Here is a 22,581-nt window from a genome sequence, read left to right as displayed (position 1 = left end):
TGGGGCCCTTTTTAAGGGGGTGTGGGGGCTTTGAGTGGGCTGTGAGGAGCTTTGGGGGGGGCGGGGGGGGGGGTTGATGCTTGGGGGGCACCCACCCCAGTGAGGTTCCCTCTGCACGAGAGTGAGGGGGGGGTGGAATACACACACACACACACACCCCCCAGTGGTGTCATTGCTGTGGGGGGCCCAAATGGACGCCCCGAGTTCCACTTCCGGCTCCACCCCACTGACACGTGCACCCCGGAAGGGCCCCCCCTAAAATCGGGGCAGTCGGGACCCCAAATAAAACCAGGGGTTATGGGGGGGGGGGCAGTATTTGAAGTGGGGGGGGGGGGGGGGGAGGGGGGTGGAACATGAAGGGAGGGCAGCAGGGAGCTGTGGAGCACCCGGGGATGTTGGGGGGGCCCTATAGGGCAGCCCTATGGCGGGGGGGGGGAGGAGGGGATGTGGGGGGGGGGTGACGTAAGGGCACTGTTCCCTCCCTGCCACCACTTCCTCTGCTGGGGGGGACCCGGGGCCATTGGGGCCATGGCGGGGCTGAAGACGGCAACGGGGGAGAGCATCGATGGCTCCTTTGAGCTGCAGGTGGAGGTGGAGGGGGCTTCAGGGGGTCCTGAAAACGCCCCCGACCCCCCCACCGCCAAGGGGGGACCCTCCTCTGGGCCCCCCCCGGCCACCGTCACCCTCAGCCTGCGCGTCACCGGGGACCTGCACGTCGGCGGCCTTATGCTGAGGGTGGTGGAGACTGTGGGTGAGCTATGGGGCCGGGGGGGGGCCTGGGGAGGGGGACAGGGGTGTGGGACCCCCCCTTGCATCCTTCTGTCCCGTAGCGTGGGGCGGGGAGGGGGCATAACTCCTCAGCCCCATAGCAGAGGGTTACTTCCCCCCCCACACCCCAAGCATCACGCGGTGCTGAGTGGCTGCAGTGGGGGGGTGGGGGCAGGATGTGGCTGGGGGGGGGGCAGCCCTTATCGGGGGTCCCAGGGCCACCCCATTTCCGTGTCCCCCCCCCAGCGTCTCCCCCTGGCTGGGGGTGATAAAGAGACCGTGGGTATAAATAGCCCTGAGGCTGTGCGGGGGGGGGGAGGGGTCCCCCATGTTCCCTTTGTGCTCTGGGGGTGCAGCTGGACCCCTGTAGCCCCCACCTGCTCCCCTTTTAGGGGTGCAGCTGAGACCCCATAGTACTTTCCCAGCACCCTAATGAACCCTATAGTACCCTGTAGCATCTCTTAGCACCCTAATAGCCCCCATAGCACTGCACTGAGCCCCCCCAAGCACCCCAATGACCCCCTGTAGCACCCCATAATCTCCCAATAGCCCTATATAGCACCCTGTGGTATCTCTTAGCACCCCAATAACCCCCACAGCATCCCATAACCTTCCCACAGCACCCCCTAGCATCCCAATGACACCTGTAGCACCCCATAACCTCCCAGTAGCCCTATAGCACCCTATGGCATCTCTTAGCACCCCAATAAACCCCCATAGCACCCCTTGGCATTCCCAATAACCCCCACAGTACCCCATAACCTCCCCATAGCACCCTCTAATTGCCAGTGACTCCCATAGCACCCCATAACCCCCCCCATAGCACCCCACTAACCCCCCATAGCACCCCATTAACCCTTCTAGAACCCCACTAACCCCTCTAGAACCCCACTTATCCCCCTAGAACCCCAGTAAGCCCCCATAGCACCCCACTAACCCCCCTAGAACCCCACTAACCCCCCTAGAGCCCCAGTAAGCCCCCATAGCACCCCACTAACCCCCCATAGCACCCCACTAACCCCCCTAGAAACCTAGTAACCGCCCATAGCACCCCACTAACCCCCCTAGAACCCCAGTAACCCCCCATAGCACCCCAGTAACCCCCCTAGAACCCCTTTAACCCCCCATAGCACCCCACTAACCTCCCTAGAACCCCTTTAACCCCCCCATAGCACCCCACTAACCTCCCTAGAATCCCACTAACCCCCCATAGCACCCCTCGCCTCCCACTGATGCCCCCCTAGGCCCCTAGCGACCCTTTGTATCCCCCCTACAGCCCCCCCTAACCCCATTTCCCCCCCCAGGGGTGAAGCGGGACTGGTCTGACCACGCGCTGTGGTGGGAGCAGCGCTGCCAGTGGCTGCTGCGCCCCGGGAGGACGTTGGATGCCCTCGGGGTGGGGGCGGACGCCCGGCTCCGCTTCGCCCCCCAGCACCGACCCCTTCGGCTGCGGCTGCCCAACCGGCGCCGTCTGCGCCTGCGGCTCTCCTTCGCCCAGCCCGTGTGCAGCGTGGTGGCCGAAGCCTGCCGCCTGCTGGGTAGGGGAGGGTCCTGGGGGGGCTGGGAGGTGATACTGGGGGCTGGGGGGGGACTGGGGGGGAGATTTGGGGGTCTGGGGAGGTTGAGGGGGTGATACTGGGGGCTGGGGGGGATCAAAGGGAGCCTGAGGGGTGCTAAGGGGTCTGGGGGGGATTGAGGGGGAGATTTGGGGGTCTGGGGGGGTTGAGGGGGCGATACTGGGGGCTGGGGGGGGGATTGAGGGGGAGATTTGGGGGTCGGGGGGTGTAGAGGGAGTGATACTGGGGGCTGGGGGGGATCAAAGGGAGCCTGAGGGGTGCTAAGGGGTCTGGGGGAGAATTTAGGGGGGGATTTGGGGGTCTGGGGGGGTTGAGGAGGTGATACTGGGGGCTGGGGGGGGGTTGAGGGGGAGATTTGGGGGTCTGGGGGGGTTGAGGGGGTGATACTGGGGGCTGGGGGGATCAAAGGGAGCCTGAGGGGTGCTAAGGGGTCTGGGGGAGCATTTAGGGGGAGATTTGGGGGTCTGGGGGGGTTGATGGGGTGTTACTGGGGTCTGGGGGGGATCAAAGGGACTCTTAGGGGTGCTAAGAGGGGTGATACAGGGGTCTGGGGGGGACTTAAGGGGTGATTTGGGGGTCAGGGGAGATGGAGGAGGTGGTGTTGGGGTCTGGGGGGGTCAAAGGGAGTCTGGGGGGTGCTAAGGGGGTGGTTTGAGGGGGCTGGGAGATGTAAGGGTACGATACTGAGGCCTGGGGCCATTGAAGAGCAATCTGGGGGGGGCGATGGGGGTCTGTGGGGTGCTGACCCATGGCTGTGGGGCGCAGGCATCCGGTACCCCGAGGAGCTGTCGCTGCTGCGCCCCCCCGAGGAGGAGGAGGAGGAAGAAGGGGGGGGCAAGAAAGGCAGCGGTGGACCCCCCCCGGGGGGGGTTGACTTTGACCTCAGCTCCGTTGTGCTGCCCCCTGGTGAGTGGGACCCCCTCCCCCCCCAAAAAATAATGGGGACCCCCCTAACACAAAGGAAACCCTGCCAGAAATTATTGCCCCCCCCCCCAGTTAACATGTGCCTCCTTGGTAATGGGGACCCCTTCTCAAATTATGGGACCCCCCCCCTCCCCAAGTAAATAATGACCCTCCACAAATAAGGTTGCATGCTCCCCCATACAGCCAAACCCTGTGCCCCCCCCCTTTAGGCCAGGACGGGCCATGGAGGGAGCCTCCCCCCCACCTGCTCCCCCCACCGGGGGCCCCCCCGGGCACCCCCAGCTGTTACTGGATGCTGGTGGCTCCCCGGGGGGGGCTGGGACCCTGTGCCCCCCCCCGACCACCCCGAGGGAATCCCTTGCTGCATCGCACCCGCCTCAACTCACGGTATGGGGTTGTGGGGGGAGGGGGGGGGGGGGGAGATTTGGGGGTCTGGGGGGGGGGGTGGGTTGAGGGGGAAGTAGGGTTATGGGGACTTGGGGGGCTATGGGGGAGGGGTATGGGGTGTTTCAGGAGAAATGGGGGGGGTCGTGGGGGTCTGGGGGGGAAACGGGTTGGCTGGGGGGGGGCAAATTGAGGGGTCATTGGGTCCTGGGAGCAAACTGGGGGGGGGGCTTGGGGGGGCAGAATGGGGAGCTGGGGGCTGCGGTTGGGGGGAGCACAGCATTTGGTGTGCAGCATAATGAGATCGTTTGGTGGGGCAGCTTTGGGGAGCTGTTGTGGGGGCAGTATGGGGGGCACCCAGGGGGGGACAGGGGTTTTTTTTTTGGGGGGGGGGGTCCCAATCTGCTCCCTTCCCCCCCCCCTGCCCCCCCAGCTGGTTGGTGTCGTCGCGCTCGCTGATGCAGCAGGGGGTGGGCGACGACGAGGAGCTGCTGCTGCGCTTCAAGTATTACTGCTTCATGGACATCGACCCCCAGGTGCCCCCCCCAAAACACCCTCCCCTTCCCCCCCGCCCCCCCCCCCCCCCCAAATACCCTCAGATGACCCCTGAAATGCCCCCAACGCCCCCCGATGGATCCCACGCCGCCCCCCAGGTGGACGCGGTGCGCGCGGCGCTGCTGTACGAGCAGGCGCGGTGGTCGCTGCTGCTGGAGGAGGTGGACTGCACCGAGGAGGAGATGATGCTGTTTGCTGCGCTGCAGGTCTGCCACCCCCCCCCGCCCCCCCCCACCCCCAACACACACACACTGCCCCCCCCCCACCCCCCCCCCCCGGCAAAAAAAAAAACCCTTACAATGACCCCAGTTCACCCCAAAATGGACCGAGCGCACCCAAATTGGCTCCAGAGTCCCCCCTGAAGACTCCAAAGCACCACAGAGCCCCCCCACCGACATCCCCCCCCCCCCCCCCCCCCCCCCCCGGACCCTTCTACACCCCAAATCCCCCCACACCACCTGCAAGCCCCCAAATTACCCCCCCCCCAAAACCCCCAAATTACTCCCCCCACTCCCCAAAGTCTTTTATACCCCACAGATACCCCCTCAGATCCCTTCCAGACCCCAAATCCCCCCCTGAGACCCCCCTCAATTCATAGGACATCAAATCCCCAGGCCAGAACCTTTGGAGCTCCCCACATTCTGCCCCCCCCCTCCCCCCCCCATGAGCCCCCCCTGCCCCCAAGTCTCCCCACCCCAAACCCTTCCAACCCCCCCCCCCCCCCCCCCCAAGACCCCCAAATCCCCCCTCCTCCATCATTAGAACTCCCTCAATCCCTCCCCACATCCCCCCCCCCCCCAGCCCCCCCTGTGGTGGTGGGGGGTTCCCAGCACACCCCCTGATCTTACTGCCCCCCCCCCAACCCCCCCAGTACCACATCGATGAGTTGGGGGGCTCTGAGGGGCCGGGGGAGCCTCAGGGGGGGGAAACCCCTGTGGATGACCTGGAGGCCGCACTCAGTAACCTGGAGGTGACGCTGGGGGGGGGACCCACCGGGGACACCCCCGCACCACTGGTGAGCACGACGGGGCACTGGGTATACTGGGGGGGCACTGGGGCACACTGGAGCGTACTGGGGGGGCACTGGGGCACACTGGAGCGTACTGGGGGGGCACTGGAGTGTACTGGAGTGTACTGGGGGGGCACTGGGGCACACTGGAGTGTACTGGGGGGGCACTGGGGCACACTGGAAGGTACTGGGGGGGGTACCAGGTTGTACTGGGAGTGCACTGGGCTGTATTGGTGTGGCTGTGGTGTGTTGTGGGGGGGCTCTGGTTTACACTGTGCAGGGATCTATTGGGGGGGGGGGGCACTGGGTGATACTGGGACCCACTGGGACCCCGTCCCCCCCCCCCAGGAGGACCTTCCTGCCATCCCTGAGCTGTCAGAGGAGCTGGAGATCTACAGGTACTGTTTGGGGGGGTGAGGAGGGGGGGGGGGGCATTTTGGGGGTACCCCTCGGTGCCCCTCCCCCACTGCTGACCCCCCCCGTGCCCCCCCAGGCCCCGCCGCCTGGCGCTGCGCGGGTTCCGCCCCCACTGGGCCGTGCTGAGCGGCACCTCGCTGGCCTGGTACAAAGCGGGGGGGCGCGGGCGGGGGGAGCCCCTGCAGCAGCTCAACCTCAGGGGTGAGAACACGAACCCCCCCCCTCCCCAATCCCCAAATCCTCCCCCACATTTCCCCCCCCCCCACATTCCCCCCCCCCATGCCGAAAGGCGGAACCCCAAAACTGCCCACCTTGTCCCCCCAGACCTTCCCAACCCCCCCCACTTTGCACCCTGTCCCCCCTCCCACACCCCCCATTCATCACCCTGAGACCCCCTCCCCCGACACCCCCACATCCCTCCCCCATAACCCCCCCCCCCATAATCCCCCCATGAGCCCTCCCCTGATCCTTCAGTCTCCCCCTCAGACCTCCCCAGTCCCTCAGGTTCCCCCCAGCACCCCCTTACCACCCCCCCAGACCCCTAAACCCCCCTCCCAGACCCCCAAACCCCCCCCAGACCCCCCAAGTTCCTCTCCATGACCCCCTAATGCCCCCCCAGACCCCTAAATCTCTCTCCATGACCCCCTAACCCCTCCCTCATGTTCCTCCCTGACCCCCCCCCCCCTCCAGACCCCCTCCCCACCCCCAACTTTTGGGATGACCCCAATGCGGGGCATTATGGGGGGGTGGTCCCAGCTGCTCCCCGTGCCCCCCCCCACCCCCCCAGGCTGTGAGGTGACCCCCGATGTGGACATGGGGGCCCAGAAGTTCTGCATCCGCCTCCTGGTGGCCGCCCCCGATGGGATGAGTGAAGTGCAGCTGCGCTGCCGCGATGTGAGTGGGGGGGGGCAGCGCCATGGGGACCCCCCCAGGACACCCCGAGGGTCCGAGAGACCCCTCCTGGGATATGGGGCAGTGGGAAGAGGGTGATGGGGAGGGGGGAAATGGGGGTCCCTGCGGTGTTGTATGGGTTTGGGAGAGGTTATGGTTGGGTTATGGGAGTGGGGGGGTCCTTATGGGTGGGGGGGGGGGGAACCTAAGAGCTACTGGGAAGTTTAATGGGGGTCCTGGGGGCTTTTTGGGGGGGTGGGGTCCTAGGGGATTTGGGGGGGGTCCTAAGGGTGTATGTGTGGGGGGTTCCTTATTGGTTTGGGGGGGGGGCTCCCAGTATGTCCCTATGGGGCCCTGAGGGGGGGGGGGGGTCCTTGGCATTCTCTCTGGGTTTGCTGTATTAAATGGGGGGGGGGGGGGTGGCTTTGACCTATTGGGATCCCACATCGGCTCCTTATGGCTTTAGGGGGGGGGGTGGGGGTGTCCTGGAGGACTTCGGGGGATCCCTGGGGAGGGGGGACCCTCCCAACCAACCACCCCCCCCCCCAACGTGGCTGTGGGTGCCATTAGAGACGAATGAGAGGATGGAGGAGCTCTGGGGATGCCGTGGGGGGGTCCCTGACCTCCCTGTGCCCCCCCAGGCCCCCCAGTACGCACGGTGGCTCGCCGGGTGCCGCCTGGCCGCCTGCGGCCGCTCTTTGGCCACCGCTGCATCCGGGGCGGAGGCGCGGGGGGTGCTGGGAGTGCTGGGGCTGCGCCCGGGGGGGGGCACCGACACCGACACCCCCACAGCGACCACCAACGCCGCGCCCCCCCCCGACCCCCGCCTGCTGCTCGCCCCACGCTTCCAGCGCAAGTTTAAGGCCAAGCAGGTACAGAACCCCCCCCCCAATTGATCCCCCCCATCCCCATACACACACTGCCCCCCCCATTGATCCCCCATCCCCATACACACACTGCCCCCCCATTGATCCCCCATCCCCATACACACACTGCCCCCCCCCCATTGATCCCCCATCCCCATACACACACTGCCCCCCCCATTGATGCCCCCATCCCCATACACACACTGCCCCCCCCCCATTGATCCCCCATCCCCATACACACACTGCCCCCCCCATTGATGCCCCCATCCCCATACACACACTGCCCCCCCCATTGATCCCCCATCCCCATACACACACTGCCCCCCCCCATTAATCCCCCCATCCCCATACACACACCGCCCCCCCCCATTGATGCCCCCATCCCCATACACACACTGCCCCCCCCCCTATTGATCCCCCATCCCCATACACACACTGCCCCCCCCACTGATCCCCCCCATCCCCATACACACACTGCCCCCCCCCATTGATGCCCCCATCCCCATATGCACCTCTTGGTGCCCCCCCCCCCCCCCAGCAATAGGGGTCCTAACACCACATCCTATAGGGGGGGCTCCTCACCCCCCCGACCCATCACTGCCCCCTTAGCCGACCCACCCCACGAGCCGTCCCCCCCCATACCCTGGGGATCCCATACACCCCACAACCCTTTTCTCTGTGCCCTGTGACCCTCACGACCCCCCCCACCCTTACACCCCTGCCCCATATCCCTGCATCCCCTCCACGGGGGTCCCAGACCCCCCTGACCCCCCTTTTATTCCCCCCCCCCAGCTGGTGCCCCGCATCCTGGATGCCCACCAGCGGGTGGCGGCCCTGGGGGGGGCGGAGGCGCGGCTGCGGTTCCTGCAGGCCTGGAGGGCACTGCCGGGCTTCGGGCTGGCCTGCTTCGTTGTGCGGTGCGGGGGGGGGGCACCTCGGGATGGGGGGGGCGGGATGGGGGGGGTCCCGGATGGGCTGGGGGGGATGGGGGTGACCTGGGGAGTGGGGGAAGGGGGGGGAGCTGGGGGTTGGGGGGGGAACGGGGGTAGGGAGGGAGGCCTGGGGGGGGAATCTGAGGTTTTTTGGGGGGGGAGGGGGATGGAGAGGTCTTTTAGAAGGGAATCTGAGTCCATTTTCTTTGGGGGGGGGGTGTCTCAGGTGCCTGGGTTGGATGGGAGGGGGGGTCCCCACCATTTCAGGTCTTCCCATCCGTTTTAATGCTCCCCGGACGTCTGGGTGGGGTCCCCAAATCTATGCGGGGGTGCCCCCTGTGACCCTCCCCGCCCCCCCCTATGTGCCCCCTCCCCCCGCCCCCCCCCCAGCTTCCAGGGCAGCCGTCGGGATGAGGTTTTGGCCATCGGCCCCACGCGGCTGCTGCGCATGGAGCCCGGAACAGCCGCCATCAGCCGCAGCTGGAGGTACAGCGCCCTGCGGCAGTGGAACGTCAACTGGGACAGCCGGCAGGTGGGGGGGGAAAAAGGGGGGGGGGTGAAGGGATGGGGAGTGGCGGGGGGGAGGGGAGGGCTGATGGGGTGGGGGTAAGGGGGTGATGAAGGAACAAGGGGACAGTGGGGGGGGGTTGGGATAGGGGCACTGGGGGGGGGGCAAGGAGACGGGGGGGGTTCTGGGATAGCCTATGGAGGGGGGGACAGTAGGGGGGGGGGCAAGGGGATAGTGGGGGGTCTGGGATAGCCTATGGGGGGGACGACAAGGAGACAGTGGGGGGTCTGGGATAGCCTATGGGGTGGGCAGTGGGGGAGGGGGGGCAAGGGGATAGTGGGGGGTCTGGGATAGTCTATGGGTGGGGGGGACAGTGGGGGGTCTGGGATAACCTATGGGGGGGATGGAGGGGGGTGGACAGTGGGGGGGTAAAGGGGGAATGGGGGGGGGGGTTGAGACAGCTAAGGGGTGGGTGGTAGTGATAAAGGGACAAGCAGTAAGGGGGGGGGGGACAAAGCGTTAGGGGGCTGATGGGGCAGTTTAGGGGGGGGTGCACGGATCAGGGGGTGCCAGGCGGGCAGGCGGTGGTTTGGGGGACGTGGGGTGTTACTGGGAGGCACCGGGGGGGTCCATCCATTCCTCCCCCCCCCCCCCAGGTGGCGCTGGAGTTCGAGGAGCACCTGAATGTGGCCTTCAGCGTCGTGTCGGCCTCGTGCCAGACGGTGCACGAGTACCTGGGGGGGTACGTCTGCCTGGGGGGGGCGCACGCCGGGGCAGCCCCTGGACATGGAGCTGTTCCACAAGCTGACGGGGGGGCACGAGGAGCCCTGAGGGGGGGCTCGGGGGTGGGGGCCTCGTGCAAAGGGCTCCTGGTGCGAGAGATCCTCGTGCAAAGGGCTCCTGGTGCGAGAGATCCTCGTGCAAAGGGCTCCTGGTGCGAGAGATCCTCGTGGGAGGGGTCTCCATTTGCTCGTGGTGCAAAGGGCTCTTTGTGCAAGGAGTCCTTGCGTGAAAGAGCTCCTCGTGCAAAACACTCTCGTGCACCACCCCCTTGCACCACTGTCCCTGTGTGTGATGCTGGCACTGCCTTTGCCCTCCCCCCCCCACCCCCACCCCCTACCCTCATACAAAGTCCTCGTGGAGCACTTTGTGAGCTGGCAGCAAATGGTTTAATGGCTTTGCCCCCCCCCCAAATCCTCGTGCAAGGGGCTCGTGCCCCCCAACTCCTCGTGTGAGAGCGTTGTGTCCCCCGAATCCTCGTGCAGCGGCCCCTCCAGAGGCAGCAGACACCCTGGGGGGGGGGGAGGCAATAAAACCACTGAACTCCTCCTGCTTCCCCCTCCCTCTATGCACAGTGCTTTGGGGGGGGATGGGGGGGGAATGGGGGCAGCAGAATTGGGGTCCGTGGCGGGGGGGGGGCTTTGGGAAATGCCTGAATTGGGGTGTTTTGATGGGAGGGGGTTGATTTTGGAGAGGGGGGGGGGGGGGTCCCAATATTGGGATCTTTGGGGGAGGCGTTGGGGGGGGGGGGGGATTGTCTGAAATTGGGGGAATGGAAATCCTCAGTGTGGGGGTCTCCGTTTGGGGGTGGGGTCCTAATATGGGGTCACTGTCGTGGGAGTGAGGGGGGGGTCCACTGAGATGCGGACTCGGGGGGGGGGGGGGGGGGGGCACTTCTGGGCTCACCAGGGACATTTGGGGGAGGGTCTGTATGGCCGCATCCCTATGGGTGACACTGAGCCCCCTCCCAGCCCCAAAACCCACTGCGTTCCCCCCCCCCCAAATTGTGGGGTGCTCACGGAAGGGGCGCAGCTGCAGCACACGCAAGAAGTAGCGGGGGGGCAGTCGGCCCCCCCCATCCCCCGGGGTCAGGATCACTCCGTTGGCTGAACGGAAGAATGGGATCCCATCTGGGGGGGGGGGGGGGGCATCAGTGGAACCACCCTCCCCCCCACACATCCCGGGGGTCCGCCCTCCCCCGCAGAGGGGCCCCCACTCACCCGCCAGCGCCCGCGGACCATCGATGATGATGGCGATGTCGGAGTCCAGGCGCATCCCTGGGGGGGGATGGAGCTGTGGGGGGGGGGGAGGGGGCTTTCCTGGGGGGTGTGGGGGGGAATGAGGGGCATCTAGGGGGGATGGGGGGGCGCCCCGGGGCTATCAGTGTTGGGGTTCTGTGGGGCGCCGCAGAGGGTTATGGGGGTGGGTGTGGTGGGGGTTGTTACTGGGGGTCTGCATGTCGCTACTGCTGGGGGGGGGGAGTGAGGGGCCCTCTGCTGTTATGGGGGGGGGCCTTACTCCTTATGGGGCGATCCTTGGGGCAATATGGGGGGGGCTGGGGAGACCTCTGTGGCTTTATGGAGTGCAGTCCCAGGGGTTATACTGGGGTGGGGGAGCACTATTTGGGGTGGGGTCTCCAGGGTGGGGGGGGGGAATCCCTCTGCCCCCCTCTTACCACTGCGCACGCCGGGGTCCCCCGGCAGCCCCCCCGCCAGGTGGATGTGGGTGCGTCCCATGGGCGCCAGCCCCCCCCTGCGGATGCTGTCCCAGCAGCGGCGCCGGGTGCCGTGTGCCAGGGTGGGGGGCAGCGCGTCCGCCGTCAGCAGTGGGGTCAGCTCCAGTGCTGGCACCTGCGGGGGGGGGGGGGGGGGGGGGGGGGGCGGCAGAGAGACCCCACAGATTCCCCCAGGACCCCCCAGATCCCCCTGTGGACCCTCCACCCCCCTTCGGGACCCCAAATTCCCCAGCCCCCAGGAATACTACAACACCTCAACGACCTCCATATCCTGAAACGCTGAATCCAAGCTTGGGACCCCACAAATTCCCACCCAGAGACCCCCCCCCTCCCCAGGAACCCCAGATCCCCCATATGGACACCCAAAATTGTCCCCAGGGATCCCAAAATCCCTTCCAGACATCACCACTTCCCACACAGACCCCAACAATCCTCCCAGTGTCCCCCAAATCCCCCCCTGCGAACTCAGATCCTCTCTGATACCCCAATCCCAACACCCCCAGGACCCACATCTCCCCCCAGGGATCCCGAAGCCCCCCCTCGGCCAACCCAAGATTCCCAAATCCCCCCCTGGGACTCCCACATCCCCACTCTTGGCCAACCCAGGACTGACATCTCCCTCCAGTGACCCCAAATCCCCCCTGGGACTCCCATGTCCCCACCTTCGTTCACCTTAAGGTCCCCCAGACCCCCCTGGAAACCCGCAGGACCCCTCCGGTGACCCCCACGTACCCCCATACCCCCCCCTCTCCCCCACCTGCAGTGAGTGTCCCTGGTTGGCGCGGATGCGCAGCGGGTTGGGGCGCAGCGCAAAGCGCCCTTTGGGGTCGGCGTCCACCACACTCCGCACCTCCTCCTCGGACACCCCCGCAAAGCGCGGCAGCCGCAGGAGGGCACCCACCTCCACAAAACCATCTGTAACATCCCCCCCCCCCCCCGCCGCCCCCCCCACAGACCATTACTGGGGCTCCCAGACCCTGGCCTAAGGGGAACGAAGGGTTCTGGGGGGCAGAGATCAGGAGTCGCGGTAGAGGATCATTCAGGGTGTCCCAGAGGGTCTGTGGGAGGTGCATGTGGGGGTCCCAAAAAGGTCCTGATGGGAATTTGGGGATCTGGGGGGCACTTGGGGGCATTTAAGGATCATGAGGGGTAGTTGGGGGTCCCACGGGAATGCCCAGGAGGCATTTGGGGGTGTTGGTGGGGGGGACCTTAGGAAAGGTCTCAAGGGGAACCTGGAGGTCCTGGAGGTCCCCTTGGACCCGGGGAAGGCCCATGGGGGCACGCGGGGCTCTCGGGTGGCCCTGGGGGGTTCCTGGGGCGCTCTGCGGCCCTTGGGGGCATCCACCGCAGCACTGGGACTCTCTGGGGAAGACGGAGGGGGGGGCTGAATCTGCGAGTCCAGGTCTCATCGAGGCCTACCGGGGCCTACCATGGCCTATCGAGGCCTACTGCGGCCTACCGGGGCCTACCACAGCCTGTCGAGGCCTACTGCGGCCTATCGAGGCCTACCACGGCCTGTCGAGGCCTACTGCAGCCTACAGGAGACTATCGGGGCCTACAGAGGACTACTGCGGCCTCCCGAGACCTACTGCAGCCTACCGCGATCTACTACGGCCCAGCGAGACCTACGGCGGCGTACCGGGCCCCACCGCGGCCTACCGAGCCCTGCGGGGCCCACACGCACCGTCGCCCATGGGGAGCCCCGCGTCGCGCGCGCCGTGCCGCAGGACGAAACTCAGCGCCTTCGAGAGCCGCACGTGGGGGTCCTGCGGGGGGGTGGGGGGGGGCGCAGCGTCACGTGGGAGCGGCCCCCACCAATCCCCGCTCGCCTCCAGCCCTGGCCACGCCCTCACACCTCTTCCCGCCGCCGCCTCCTCCCTCCGCGCGCCGCCATTCTCCGTCACGTGACCGCCAGCTCGCGGCGCGCTGCGACGTCATCCAACCGCGCCACCGCGCGCAAGGGCCGCTGGGAGTTGTGGTTCTCGGAGCCTTTATTCCCCGGTCCGCATCCCCGGCCCCCCCCCTCCCCCCCCTCCACCCTTCCGATTTCAGTCGAGTTTCCGTGTGCCCAATTTGGGGGGGCCTCGCGCCCCCCCCCGCCGCTCCGCCCTCCGCGCCTCCATCTCCCGGCGCCGCTGCTGCTCCCTCTGCCGCCGGGAGGGGTCCGGGGTGGGGCCTGGGGGGAGACGTGGGTCAGGGGGGGGTCTTGGGGGGGCAACATGAGGGTCCTGAGGGGTCAGAATGGTACTGCGGGGCTCTGTGGGGGACAGGAGGGTCCTGGGGGGTCCCGGGGGTCGAGGAGTGCGATACAGGGGGTACTGGGGGGGTCTTGCAGGGGTCAGGAGGGTACTGGGGGGAGAAGAGGGTCCTGGGGGACAAGGAAGGGGACTGGGGGGGGTCTTTGGGGTCAGAAGGGGATTAGAGGAGACCTGGGGGGGCCTTGGGGGGTTGGAGGGGTCCCAGGGAGACCCTCGGGGGGAGGATCTTGGGAAGGTTGGAGGGGCACTGGGGGGACCCTGAACATAATGGGGGGGTGGGAAGAAATGAGGACAGGAGGGGTTGGGGGGGTCACGGTGGGTCCAGGGGGGTCTGTGGGGGTCCGGGGGGGCTCACCCCGCGGGCTGGGCAGCGCCTCCCATGCGTCCTCAGTGCCCCACTCTGTGCTGGTGCCCCATTCCTCATCTTGTGCTGAGGGGGGGTCCCGGGGGGGGGCTGCAGTGGGTGGGGGGGAGTCCGGCTGAGAGCCCCCCAACTCCGCTTTGTCCTTGGTGCTTGGGGGGGGGCTCTGGGGCTGCTCCACATCCTGGAAGGGGTTCAGAGGAGCGTAAAGGGAGGGGGGCACGCTGTGCACCCCCAGTGTGCTGTGCCCCCCCCCGGCCCCCTCCCCAAAATAATCTCACCTCCAAACTGCCCCAGTCGTCGTCCCAGCAGTCGAAATCATTCGGGGGGGTGGGCTCAGAGGGGGGCTCTGGGTGAGGAGGGCACGAAGAGGGGTGGGGACCCTCATAGAGGTAAATTACTTGGGGGGCGGGGGGGGGTCTTGGGCCCCCCTGGGGGTTTTGGGGGAGGGATGTAGGACCCTGGGGGAAGTTATGGGGATCCTGGGAGGGTTTGGGGACCCCACTTGGAGGTTTAGGGGTCTCTCACCTTGTGGGGGGGCTGTGGGGGTCTCCACGGGGGTCTCCGCAGAGGTCTCGGTGGGGGTCTCTGCCGGGGTGTCTAGGGGGGGCCCTGGAGGGCTGCCACCCTCGGTGCCCCCCATGAGCCGCGCTGTCAGGGAGGTGACAGCCCAGGAGACGGCGGCCCCCAACCCCCCCGGACCCCCCGCTGTGGCCTCAGGGGGTGCGACCACACCTGGGGACGCTGCAGAGGGGGGACGGGTGGGTGGGCTGAGACCCCCATCCCTGTGTGTGCCCCCCATTGACCCCCCATTCCCTCACCTCCTCCCCAGCTCCCTCCCCACACGACCCTTCCCCTTTTCTCACCGCCACAGACGTCATTTTTCCACCCTGATCCCCCCAATTCCCTCCCCCGATTCCCCCCCATTTTCTCCCCCAATCTCCCGCAGACCCCCTCCCCATTTTCTCCCCCCCCCCTCCAATTTCTCACCCCCCTCCGTGCCCCCCCCGCTCTCTGCAGCCGCCTCCAGGTGCTCCAGAAAACTGCGGATCGCCCGGAAAGCCTGGGGGGAGGGGGGGGGGGGGGGGGGGCAGAATCCCATCAGTGGGACCCCAGACCCCCATAACCCCCTGACCCCATTACGCCGGGACCCCCCCACAACCCACTGCAATAGGACCCCAGACCCACGTCCCCACCCCACCAATGGGACCCCAGACCCTCCAGGCTCCATTGAACCGACGTCCCAGACCCCATTAACCCACAGACCCCACCGCAATGGGACCCCAGACCTCCCCCAGCACTCACAGCAATAGGACCAGGGCCCCCAGACTCCAATACCCAACACGCTGGAACCCCATATTCACCCCAGCACCCATCACAATGGGACCCCCCCAGACCCCAGTATCCATTGCAACGGGACCCCAGACCCTAGTCACCCCAGCAGGAGGACCAGGACCCCCCAGACCCCGTTGATCAGACCCCAAACCCCACCAAATCGGGCCGACGGCCCCCCCTAACCCCCCACCTGCTCGCGCACGGTGCGGTCGGGGTCCAGGGTGAGGGGGCAGAGGGTGGGTAGGACCCTCCCCGCGCACTCCGCGGCCGTGAAGCACCGATGTGTGGCAGCGAAGGCAGCGACGGCGGCGGCCCGTGTTGGGGGGAAGGGGTCCCGCGTCGCCCGTGCCAGGGCGGGGGCCAAGACCCGCTGTCTCACCTGTGGGTGGGGGGCAGTGAGAAGGGAGGGGGTCAGGAGGGGTGGGGGGGGGTCCTGGGAGGGTCAGGAGGGAGCTAAGAAGGGGTCAATAGTCCTAAAGGGGGGGTAGGAGGATCCTCGTGGGGTCGTGGGGATGGGAAGGGGGATCCTAGGGGTGGTACTGGGGGTCGCTGGGGGGAGTTGTGAAGGGCCTGGGGGGTAAGGGAAGGGCTGGGGGGTGTCTGGGAGGGCCAGGAGGGTCCTCTGGGTGGTCCTGGGGGGGGTCAAGGAGACGAAGCAGACATGGGGGTCCTGAGGGGGGTATGGGGGTTCTTGGGGGGGTTCAGGGAGGGTAAAGGGGGGTCGTGAGGGTCTGGGGGGGGATAAGAGAGGAATCCCAGGGGGTTCTATGGGGAGTCAGGGGTGGGTGGGGGCTGTGAGGGGGTCCCAGAAGAGGTCGGGGGGAGCCGGGGGATCTCAGAGGTTCCTCACGAGGGTCTCAACGGTAGGGGGGGCCCCAGGGGTGGGGGGGGGGGCGCAGGGGGTGGGTGGGCGCTCACCGTGGGGGGCAGCAGTGGGGCCACGCGGCCCAGGCACAGCGTGGCGTTGCAGCGCAGGGGGCCCAAAGCGTCGCCCTGCAGGCGGCACAGGAGGGGGGGCAGCTCCCGGCCCCGCTGCGCCTCGGGGAGACGGGGGGCCAACAGCGGCAGCGACTGCGGGCACACGGATGGGGGGCAGCGTCAGTGGGGGGGGGACATCATCAGTGGGGGCACACAGTCAATGGGGGGGGACAACATCCATGGGGCACTGCATCAATGGGGGGACATATCATCAATGGGGGCACTCCGTCATAGGGGGGACATCATCCATGGGGGCACTCCATCAATGGGGGGACGGATCATCAATGGGGGCACTCCGTCAATGGGGGGGGGAACATCATCAGTGGGGGCACTCTGTGAATGGGGGGGGGACAACATCCATGAGGGTACTCCGTCAATGGGGGGGACATCATCAGTGGGGGCACTCTGTGGATGGGGAGGGGGACATCATCCATGGGGGCACTCCATCAATGGGGGGGACGGATCATCAATGGGGGCACACCGTCAATGGGGGGGACATCATCAGTGGGGGCGCACAGTCTGTAGGGTCACCCCCTCCAATAGGAACACACTCTATTATTGGGATCAGCCTCCGTCTATGGGGCACACTCCACCAATGGGGACACCCCACCAATGGGGACACCCCAGCAACGGGGGGCTCAGCAGTGGCAGTGACCGGGGGGGGGGGGGGGCACAGAAATAGAGGACCCAAAAAGTGGGGGGGTCCCAACATTGGAGGGTACCTCAGGTGCTTTTGGGGGGTCCCAGGTATTGGGGGGGGCCCACCTTGACGGTCTGCTCACGGATGGCAGCGTTGGTGTCCAGGAAACCCCGAGCCACGTGGGGGAAGATCTGAGAGCTCACCGTCGCCTCCGGAAGGAACTCAATGTAGTCCTCCAGCTGGGAGGGGATCACGGGGACAGATGGGGCGGGGGGACACGGGGAGGTAGGGGGGGGACATGGGGCTGTATTGGGGGGACACACGGGGATGTATGGGAGGGACATGGGGATGTATGGGGCGGGGCAACATGGGGATGTATGGGGGGGGACATGGGGATGTACGGGAGGGACATGGGGATGTATGGGGGGGACATGGGGATGTACTGGGGGGGGGACACGGGGACAGATGGGGCGGGGGGACATGGGGATGTAGGGGGGGGACATGGGGACGTATTGGGGGGGGACATGGGGACAGATGGGGACACGAAGGTGACACAGAGATGACAGGAGGTGACACGGAAGTGACATAGAGGTGACGGGAGGTGCCAGGAGGTGATGTGGAGGTGACACAGAGGTGACGGGAGGTGACAGAGAGGTGACAGCAGGTGTCAGGAGGTGATGTGGAGGTGACAGAGAGGTGATGGGAGGTGACAGAGAGGTGACACAGAAGTGACGGGAGGTGACATGGAGATGACGTGGAGATGACACGGAGGTGATGGGAGGTGACATGGAGGTGCCAGAAGGTGACATGGAAGTGACATGGACGTGACAGGAGGTGACGTGGACGTGACGTGGAGGTGACAGGAGGTGTCAGGAGGTGACACGGAGGTGACACGGAGGTGACACGGAGACGCCAGGAGGTGCCACCGCCCCACCTGCTGCAGCAGCCGCATGCGCAGCGCTCGGTCCGGCGAGGCGAAGAGGCGGACGATGACGGGGACGATGCGGCGCTGATACTCGGGGGGGTCCAACGCTTTGGCCACCTATGGGGGGGGACGACGGAGGGGAGGGCAGTGAGGGGTCGCGGGGCCGCTGGGGGGCGGCGGGGCTGCGGGGTCGCACCTGGAGCAGCGGCGGCAGCGCGGCGGCGTCGGCACTGCCGAACTCGAGCGCCTGCAGCAGCCGCGGCAGCAGTTTGTGGTGGCGGAAGGCGGAGGGCAGCGAAGGCAGCAGGGCTGGGAGCTGCTGCAGGAAGGCGCGGCGCTGCGGGGGGTCCTGGACCTGGGGGGGGGGGGACGGACATCGTGGGGACACCGTGGGGATATGGGGGGGGCAGGGGGGGACATACGGGGACGGGGCACCCACCTGCAGCTGCTCGAGGCCGCGCGCGGTGGTGGCGATGGCGGAGCTGAGGAAGGCGCCGGGGCGGCCCCCCAACTCCAGCAGCTGTTCGGGGCTCGGCCGCGTGGAGGGGTCGGCGGCCACCAGCTGGGAGAAGGGGGCGAGCAGAGGGCGGGGCACCTGGGGGGGGGGGGGGGGGGGAAAGGGGGGTCAGGGCTATGGGAATTGGGGGGAGGGTCCGAGGAATGGGGGGCGTTGGGCTTTGGGGGGAGGGGATGGGGGTAGTGGGGGGGTTTGTAGGAATGGGGGGCGTTGGGCTTTGGGGGAGGGGGGATGGGGGTAGTGGGGGGTTGGAGATGGAGGATGAAGGTATTGGGGGGGTTGGAGGAATGGGGGGGGTGTTGGGCTTTGGGGGGACGGGATGGGGGTAGTTGGGGGTTGGGGCATGAAGGTATTGGGGGGGTTTGTAGGGATGGGGGGTGTTGGGCTTTGGGGGGGGGGATGGGGGTAGTGGGGGGATGGGGGATGAAGGTATTGGGGGGGTTTGTAAGAATGGGGGGTGTTGAGCTTTGGGGGGGGGTTGGGGATGAAGGTATTGGGGGGGTTTGTAGGAATGGGGGTGTTGGGCTTTGGGGTGGGGGGGACGGGGGTAGTGGGGGGTTGGGGATGAAGGTATTGGGGGGGTTTGTAGGAATGGGGGGTGTTGGGCTTTGGGGGGAGGGGATGGGGGTAGTTGGGGGTTGGGGGATGAAGGTATTCGGGGGGTGTTTGTAGGAATGGGGGGTGTTGGGCTTTGGGGTGGGGGGGCAGGAGTGGGGGGACCCTGGTAATGGGGGAAGAACCCACACGGTGGTGGTCCCAGGGGATGGGGACACAGTTATTGTGGGGGGGGGGATTGAGATATTGGGGGTCTCAGGCAGAGGGGGTGGGTCTGAGGGGTGGGGGGGGAACACTGCTGTTGGATGGGGGGGTCTGAGGGATGAAGAGACCCAGGGGTGTCTCAGGTATCCTTGAAGGGGGGTCCCCAAAGCCCAGGGGAAGTCCTGGGGGGGTCCCGAAGTGAAGGAGGTTCCCCCCCCACCTTACCTTGCCGAAGTTGCGGAGGGCGCTGGCTCGGGGGAGGGGTCCGTTGAAGAGCTCCCAGATGAGGCAGCCCAGGCGCCACATATCCCCCGCCCTGGGGACAGCAGTGGCAGTATGGGGGGGTCGGGGGGGGCACGGCCCTGAGCAGCCACATCCCCGTGTCCCCTCCCCCTCCCCAAATTGTCCCATATCCCCACACCCCCACGTCCCCAGTGTCCCCATGCCCCCCCCAATGTCCACCCCACAACCCTCCATGTCCCCAACGTCCCCCCTCACCCCAATGTTCCCACACAACCCTCTGTGGACCCACTGCCCCCCCCATACACCCCACTGCCCCCCCCATACACCCCACTGCCCCCCCCCCCTGTCACTCACCAGGGCTCCCCACTCCCGTTGCCACCCCCGCTCAGTTCAGGGGGGTCCTGGGGCCGGGGGGGCTCATTGGGGGGCCGGGGGGCGGGCTCCTGCCCGCCACCCCCCACCTGCTCCAGGCCCCCCAACTTCCATTCCCCCCCCGGGTCCACGAAGACGGCGTCCAGCCCCACAGCACCGTGCACCAGACCCGAGCGGGACAGGAAGGCCAGCGCTGTCTGGGGGGGGAAGTGGGGTGGGGGTGTCACGGGGGGGGGGTGGATGGGGTGTCAGGACCCCCCCAGGGTGTAGGATGGGCCTGCAGCCTGAAGACCCCCTCCAAAATGAGAGCCCAAAATGCAAAGAGACCTCAAAATGTGGAGATCCACCCCCCCCCCCTCCTAGAATATGGGGAGCACCCAAAACATGGAGACCCCACCCCAAAATGTGGGGATCCCACTCCTAAATGTGGGGAGAGCCCAGAATACGGCGATTCCCTCCCCTCCCCCCCCCGCAGAATGTGGGGTGAGTCCCAAACATGGGGATCCCGCCCCCAAAACGTGAGCAGACCCCAGAACCTGCACACCCCCCCAGGAACGTGGCGGACCCCCAAAATGTGGAGACCCGCTCCGAAATCCGCAGCCCCATCTCCAACCCAGCCCCCCCCAACCACCGGGGCCCCCCAGATCCATGCCCCCCCCCCCCCCCGTCCCCCGTCCCCCTCACCAGCAGCTGCTGCAGCCCCCACGCCACCTCCTCCTCACTCAGGGCCCCCCCCGCGTCCCGCAGGTGGCAGCGCAGCGGCGTCACCGCCTCCGTCACCAGGTACAGGCACTGCTCCGTCTGCGGGCACCACGTGGCACACCTCACCCCCCGCCCCCCCCTTGCCGCCCCCCCCCCCCCCCCGTGTTCCCATACCCCATGTCCCCCTGTGCCCCCCCATATCCCCATCCCCCTCCATATCCCTACGTTCCCCTGTCCCCCTCCCCATATTCTTACATCTCCCCTCTCCCTCCACGTCCCCCCCATATCCCTATGCCCCCCCGTATCCCCCCATGTCACCCCATATCCTTACATGTCCCCGTGTCCCCATGTGCTGCCCATATCCCCCTGTCCCCCCATACCCCCCAATATCCCCATGTCCCCCCATATCCCCCCAGGTCACCCCATATCCCCATGTCCCGCCACATCTCCCCCCGTGTCCCCATACCCCCCCATTTCCCTCCCTATCCCCCCGTATCCACAAGCCCCTCCGTGTCCCCATGTCGTTCCACATCCCCTCCCTGCCCCCTCTCCCCCCCCATCCCCACCTCCAGGCTGTCGAGGTACCCCAGGATGTTGGGGTGCCGCAGGGTGCGGAAGCGCCGCAGGGCACAGCGGGCGCGGGCGGTGCCGGTGGGGTCCCCCGTCCCCAGGGTGTGCACAAACACCGTCACCGGCTGCCCGTCAGCCTGGGGGACAGGAGGGCATGGAGGGGATGGGGGGGACAGGGGGGGACAGGAGGGCGTGGAGGGGACAGGAGGGGACAGGGAAGGGACAGAGGGGACAGGGAGGGGATGGGGGGATAGGAGGGCATGGAGGGGACGGGGGGGACAGGAGGGACGGGGGGGACAGGAGGAGATGGGAGGGGAACAGGAGGGGACAGGAGGGGGACAGGAGGGTGTGGAGGGGACAGGAGGGGACAGGGAAGGGACAGGGGGGACAGGGAGGGGATGGGGGGATAGGAGGGCATGGAGGGGATGGGGGGGACAGAGAAGGGACGGGGGGGACAGGGAGGGGATGGGGGGATAGGGGGGCATAGAGGGGATGGGGGGGACGGGGGGACAGGAGGGCATGGAGGAGACAGGAGGGCATGGAGGGGACAGGATGGGACAGGGCACGGACGGGGGGGACAGGGAGGGGATGGGGGGATAGGAGGGCATAGAGGGGACAGGGGGGGACAGGAGAGCATGGAGGAGACAGGAGGGGACAAAGAAGGGACGGGGGGGACAGGGAGGGACAGGAGGGGATAGGGAAGGGACGGGGGGGACAGGGGGACAGGGAGGCATGGAGGGCATGGGGGGGACAGGGAGGCACAGAGGGCATGGGGGGGACAGGAGGGCATGGAGGGGACGGGGGGGGACACGGAAGGGACAGAGACAGAACGGACAGCAATGGGAAGGAGACGGGGATGGGGGATAAAGGTTACGAAATACGGTATGAAGAATATGGGAATACGGGATGTGGGGATTATGGGGATGTGGGGCACACGACGTGGGCCATAAAATACAGCATAGCAGAGGCGGCGATACGGGACGCGGAGCGGAGACACGAGAAATGGGGCCGTGCGATGCGGACACGGACGTGGGACGCGCCCCCCCCCCCCCCCGTACCTTGCGGTGCCCCCGCAGCCGCTTCCAGACGCCGTTGGGCTCCGGGTCGGGCTCGGCAGCCCCCATCTCGAAGCCGAAGTCGCGGACGGGGTCGCGGCCGAAGAGCCACATCGCGGCGGCGGTGCCAAACCGGGGGGAGACGCGGCGACACCGCCGGAGGGGGCGGGGAGGGGCGGGGAGGCGGCGGGGCGGAGCGCGGAGAGGAGCGCTGTGGCGATGCTGCGCCGGCGGCGTCGCGCGGAAGTGACGTCACGGAGAGCGACGCGGAAGTGACGAAAGGGGGCGCGACGCGGCGCTTCCGGCGGCGACGTGGGAGTGCGGCGCCAGGATGTGACGTAGGAGGGGACGCGACGCTCCTCCGCAGCGCGGCCGGGTTGGGGTTTTGGGGCAAAAAAATGGGGTTTTGGGGATCGAAAACGGCACCAGAGACAGAACTGCGTTTCATCGGCTTTATTGGTCACTGTGGTCTGTCGTGACGTGGTTCCCCCATCGCGATGGAGGGGTCCGCACCGCGCGG

The 22,581-nt window shown here is 67.2% G+C and overlaps 3 protein-coding genes across 6 annotated transcripts; 1 reads left to right on the top strand and 2 right to left on the bottom strand.

Moving 5' to 3' along the window:
• The first annotated feature begins 522 nt into the window (after nt 1–522).
• On the top strand, nt 523–9,937 carry LOC107051471 (fermitin family homolog 3-like). The gene is given in 15 exon segments (XM_040655144.2): nt 523–751; nt 2,073–2,306; nt 3,111–3,251; nt 3,479–3,656; nt 4,087–4,189; nt 4,307–4,414; nt 5,080–5,223; nt 5,566–5,615; nt 5,711–5,835; nt 6,422–6,528; nt 7,167–7,397; nt 8,184–8,308; nt 8,714–8,855; nt 9,488–9,588; nt 9,590–9,937. Coding segments are annotated over 15 exon segments (2,085 nt in total). The 5' UTR covers nt 523–528; the 3' UTR covers nt 9,663–9,937.
• Nucleotides 9,938–9,977: 40 nt separating this feature from the next.
• On the bottom strand, nt 9,978–13,264 carry TRPT1 (tRNA phosphotransferase 1). 2 transcript variants are annotated; one of them, XM_015273641.4, is made up of 7 exons: nt 13,202–13,264; nt 13,031–13,112; nt 12,104–12,261; nt 11,287–11,461; nt 10,832–10,888; nt 10,631–10,741; nt 9,978–10,122 (listed from the first exon to the last, which is right to left on the bottom strand). In XM_015273641.4, the coding sequence occupies exons 1-7, from the start codon at nt 13,238–13,240 to the stop codon at nt 10,001–10,003; spliced, it is 744 nt and encodes a 247-aa protein (XP_015129127.2). In that variant the 5' UTR covers nt 13,241–13,264; the 3' UTR covers nt 9,978–10,000. The 2 variants fall into 2 exon arrangements, with proteins under 2 accessions (XP_015129127.2, XP_025001423.1); XM_025145655.3 differs by lacking the exon at nt 10,631–10,741 and having other exon boundaries at nt 9,984–10,122.
• Nucleotides 13,265–13,346: 82 nt separating this feature from the next.
• On the bottom strand, nt 13,347–22,312 carry SCYL1 (SCY1 like pseudokinase 1). 3 transcript variants are annotated; one of them, XM_015273643.4, is made up of 16 exons: nt 22,065–22,312; nt 21,003–21,143; nt 20,419–20,535; nt 19,717–19,931; nt 19,345–19,435; nt 18,283–18,438; nt 18,040–18,198; nt 17,853–17,960; nt 17,044–17,157; nt 16,219–16,371; nt 15,491–15,679; nt 14,956–15,028; nt 14,494–14,709; nt 14,247–14,314; nt 13,960–14,149; nt 13,348–13,522 (listed from the first exon to the last, which is right to left on the bottom strand). In XM_015273643.4, the coding sequence occupies exons 1-16, from the start codon at nt 22,173–22,175 to the stop codon at nt 13,395–13,397; spliced, it is 2,229 nt and encodes a 742-aa protein (XP_015129129.3). In that variant the 5' UTR covers nt 22,176–22,312; the 3' UTR covers nt 13,348–13,394. The 3 variants fall into 3 exon arrangements, 2 of the variants coding, with proteins under 2 accessions (XP_040511077.1, XP_015129129.3); XM_040655143.2 differs by lacking the exon at nt 21,003–21,143 and having other exon boundaries at nt 13,347–13,522; XR_005842477.2 differs by lacking the exon at nt 14,247–14,314 and having other exon boundaries at nt 13,386–13,522.
• Between the last annotated feature and the right edge of the window lie 269 nt (nt 22,313–22,581).

This window comes from Gallus gallus, chromosome 39, assembly GCF_016699485.2.
Source record: "Gallus gallus isolate bGalGal1 chromosome 39, bGalGal1.mat.broiler.GRCg7b, whole genome shotgun sequence".
Classification (NCBI taxonomy): Eukaryota; Metazoa; Chordata; class Aves; order Galliformes; family Phasianidae; genus Gallus; species Gallus gallus.
The sequence above is the reverse complement of the archived record's forward strand: the minus strand, read 5'-3'. Positions and strand labels throughout refer to the sequence as shown.

Excerpts from the sequence above, each read along its gene's own strand:
- SCYL1 (XM_015273643.4), bottom strand. The coding sequence starts at position 22,175 with ATGTGGCTCTTCGGCCGCGACCCCGTCCGCGACTTCGGCTTCGAGATG. Across the intron at positions 17,158-17,852 it reads GCATGCGGCTGCTGCAGCAG|CTGGAGGACTACATTGAGTT; the intron begins GTGGGGCGGTGG and ends ATCCCCTCCCAG. Across the intron at positions 15,029-15,490 it reads ACCGCACCGTGCGCGAGCAG|GCTTTCCGGGCGATCCGCAG; the intron begins GTGGGGGGTTAG and ends CCCTCCCCCCAG.
- TRPT1 (XM_015273641.4), bottom strand. The coding sequence starts at position 13,240 with ATGGCGGCGCGCGGAGGGAGGAGGCGGCGGCGGGAAGAG. Across the intron at positions 12,262-13,030 it reads GGGGCTCCCCATGGGCGACG|ATGGTTTTGTGGAGGTGGGT; the intron begins GTGCGTGTGGGC and ends GGGATGTTACAG. Across the intron at positions 10,889-11,286 it reads GGACCCCGGCGTGCGCAGTG|GGATGCGCCTGGACTCCGAC; the intron begins GTAAGAGGGGGG and ends ATCCCCCCCCAG.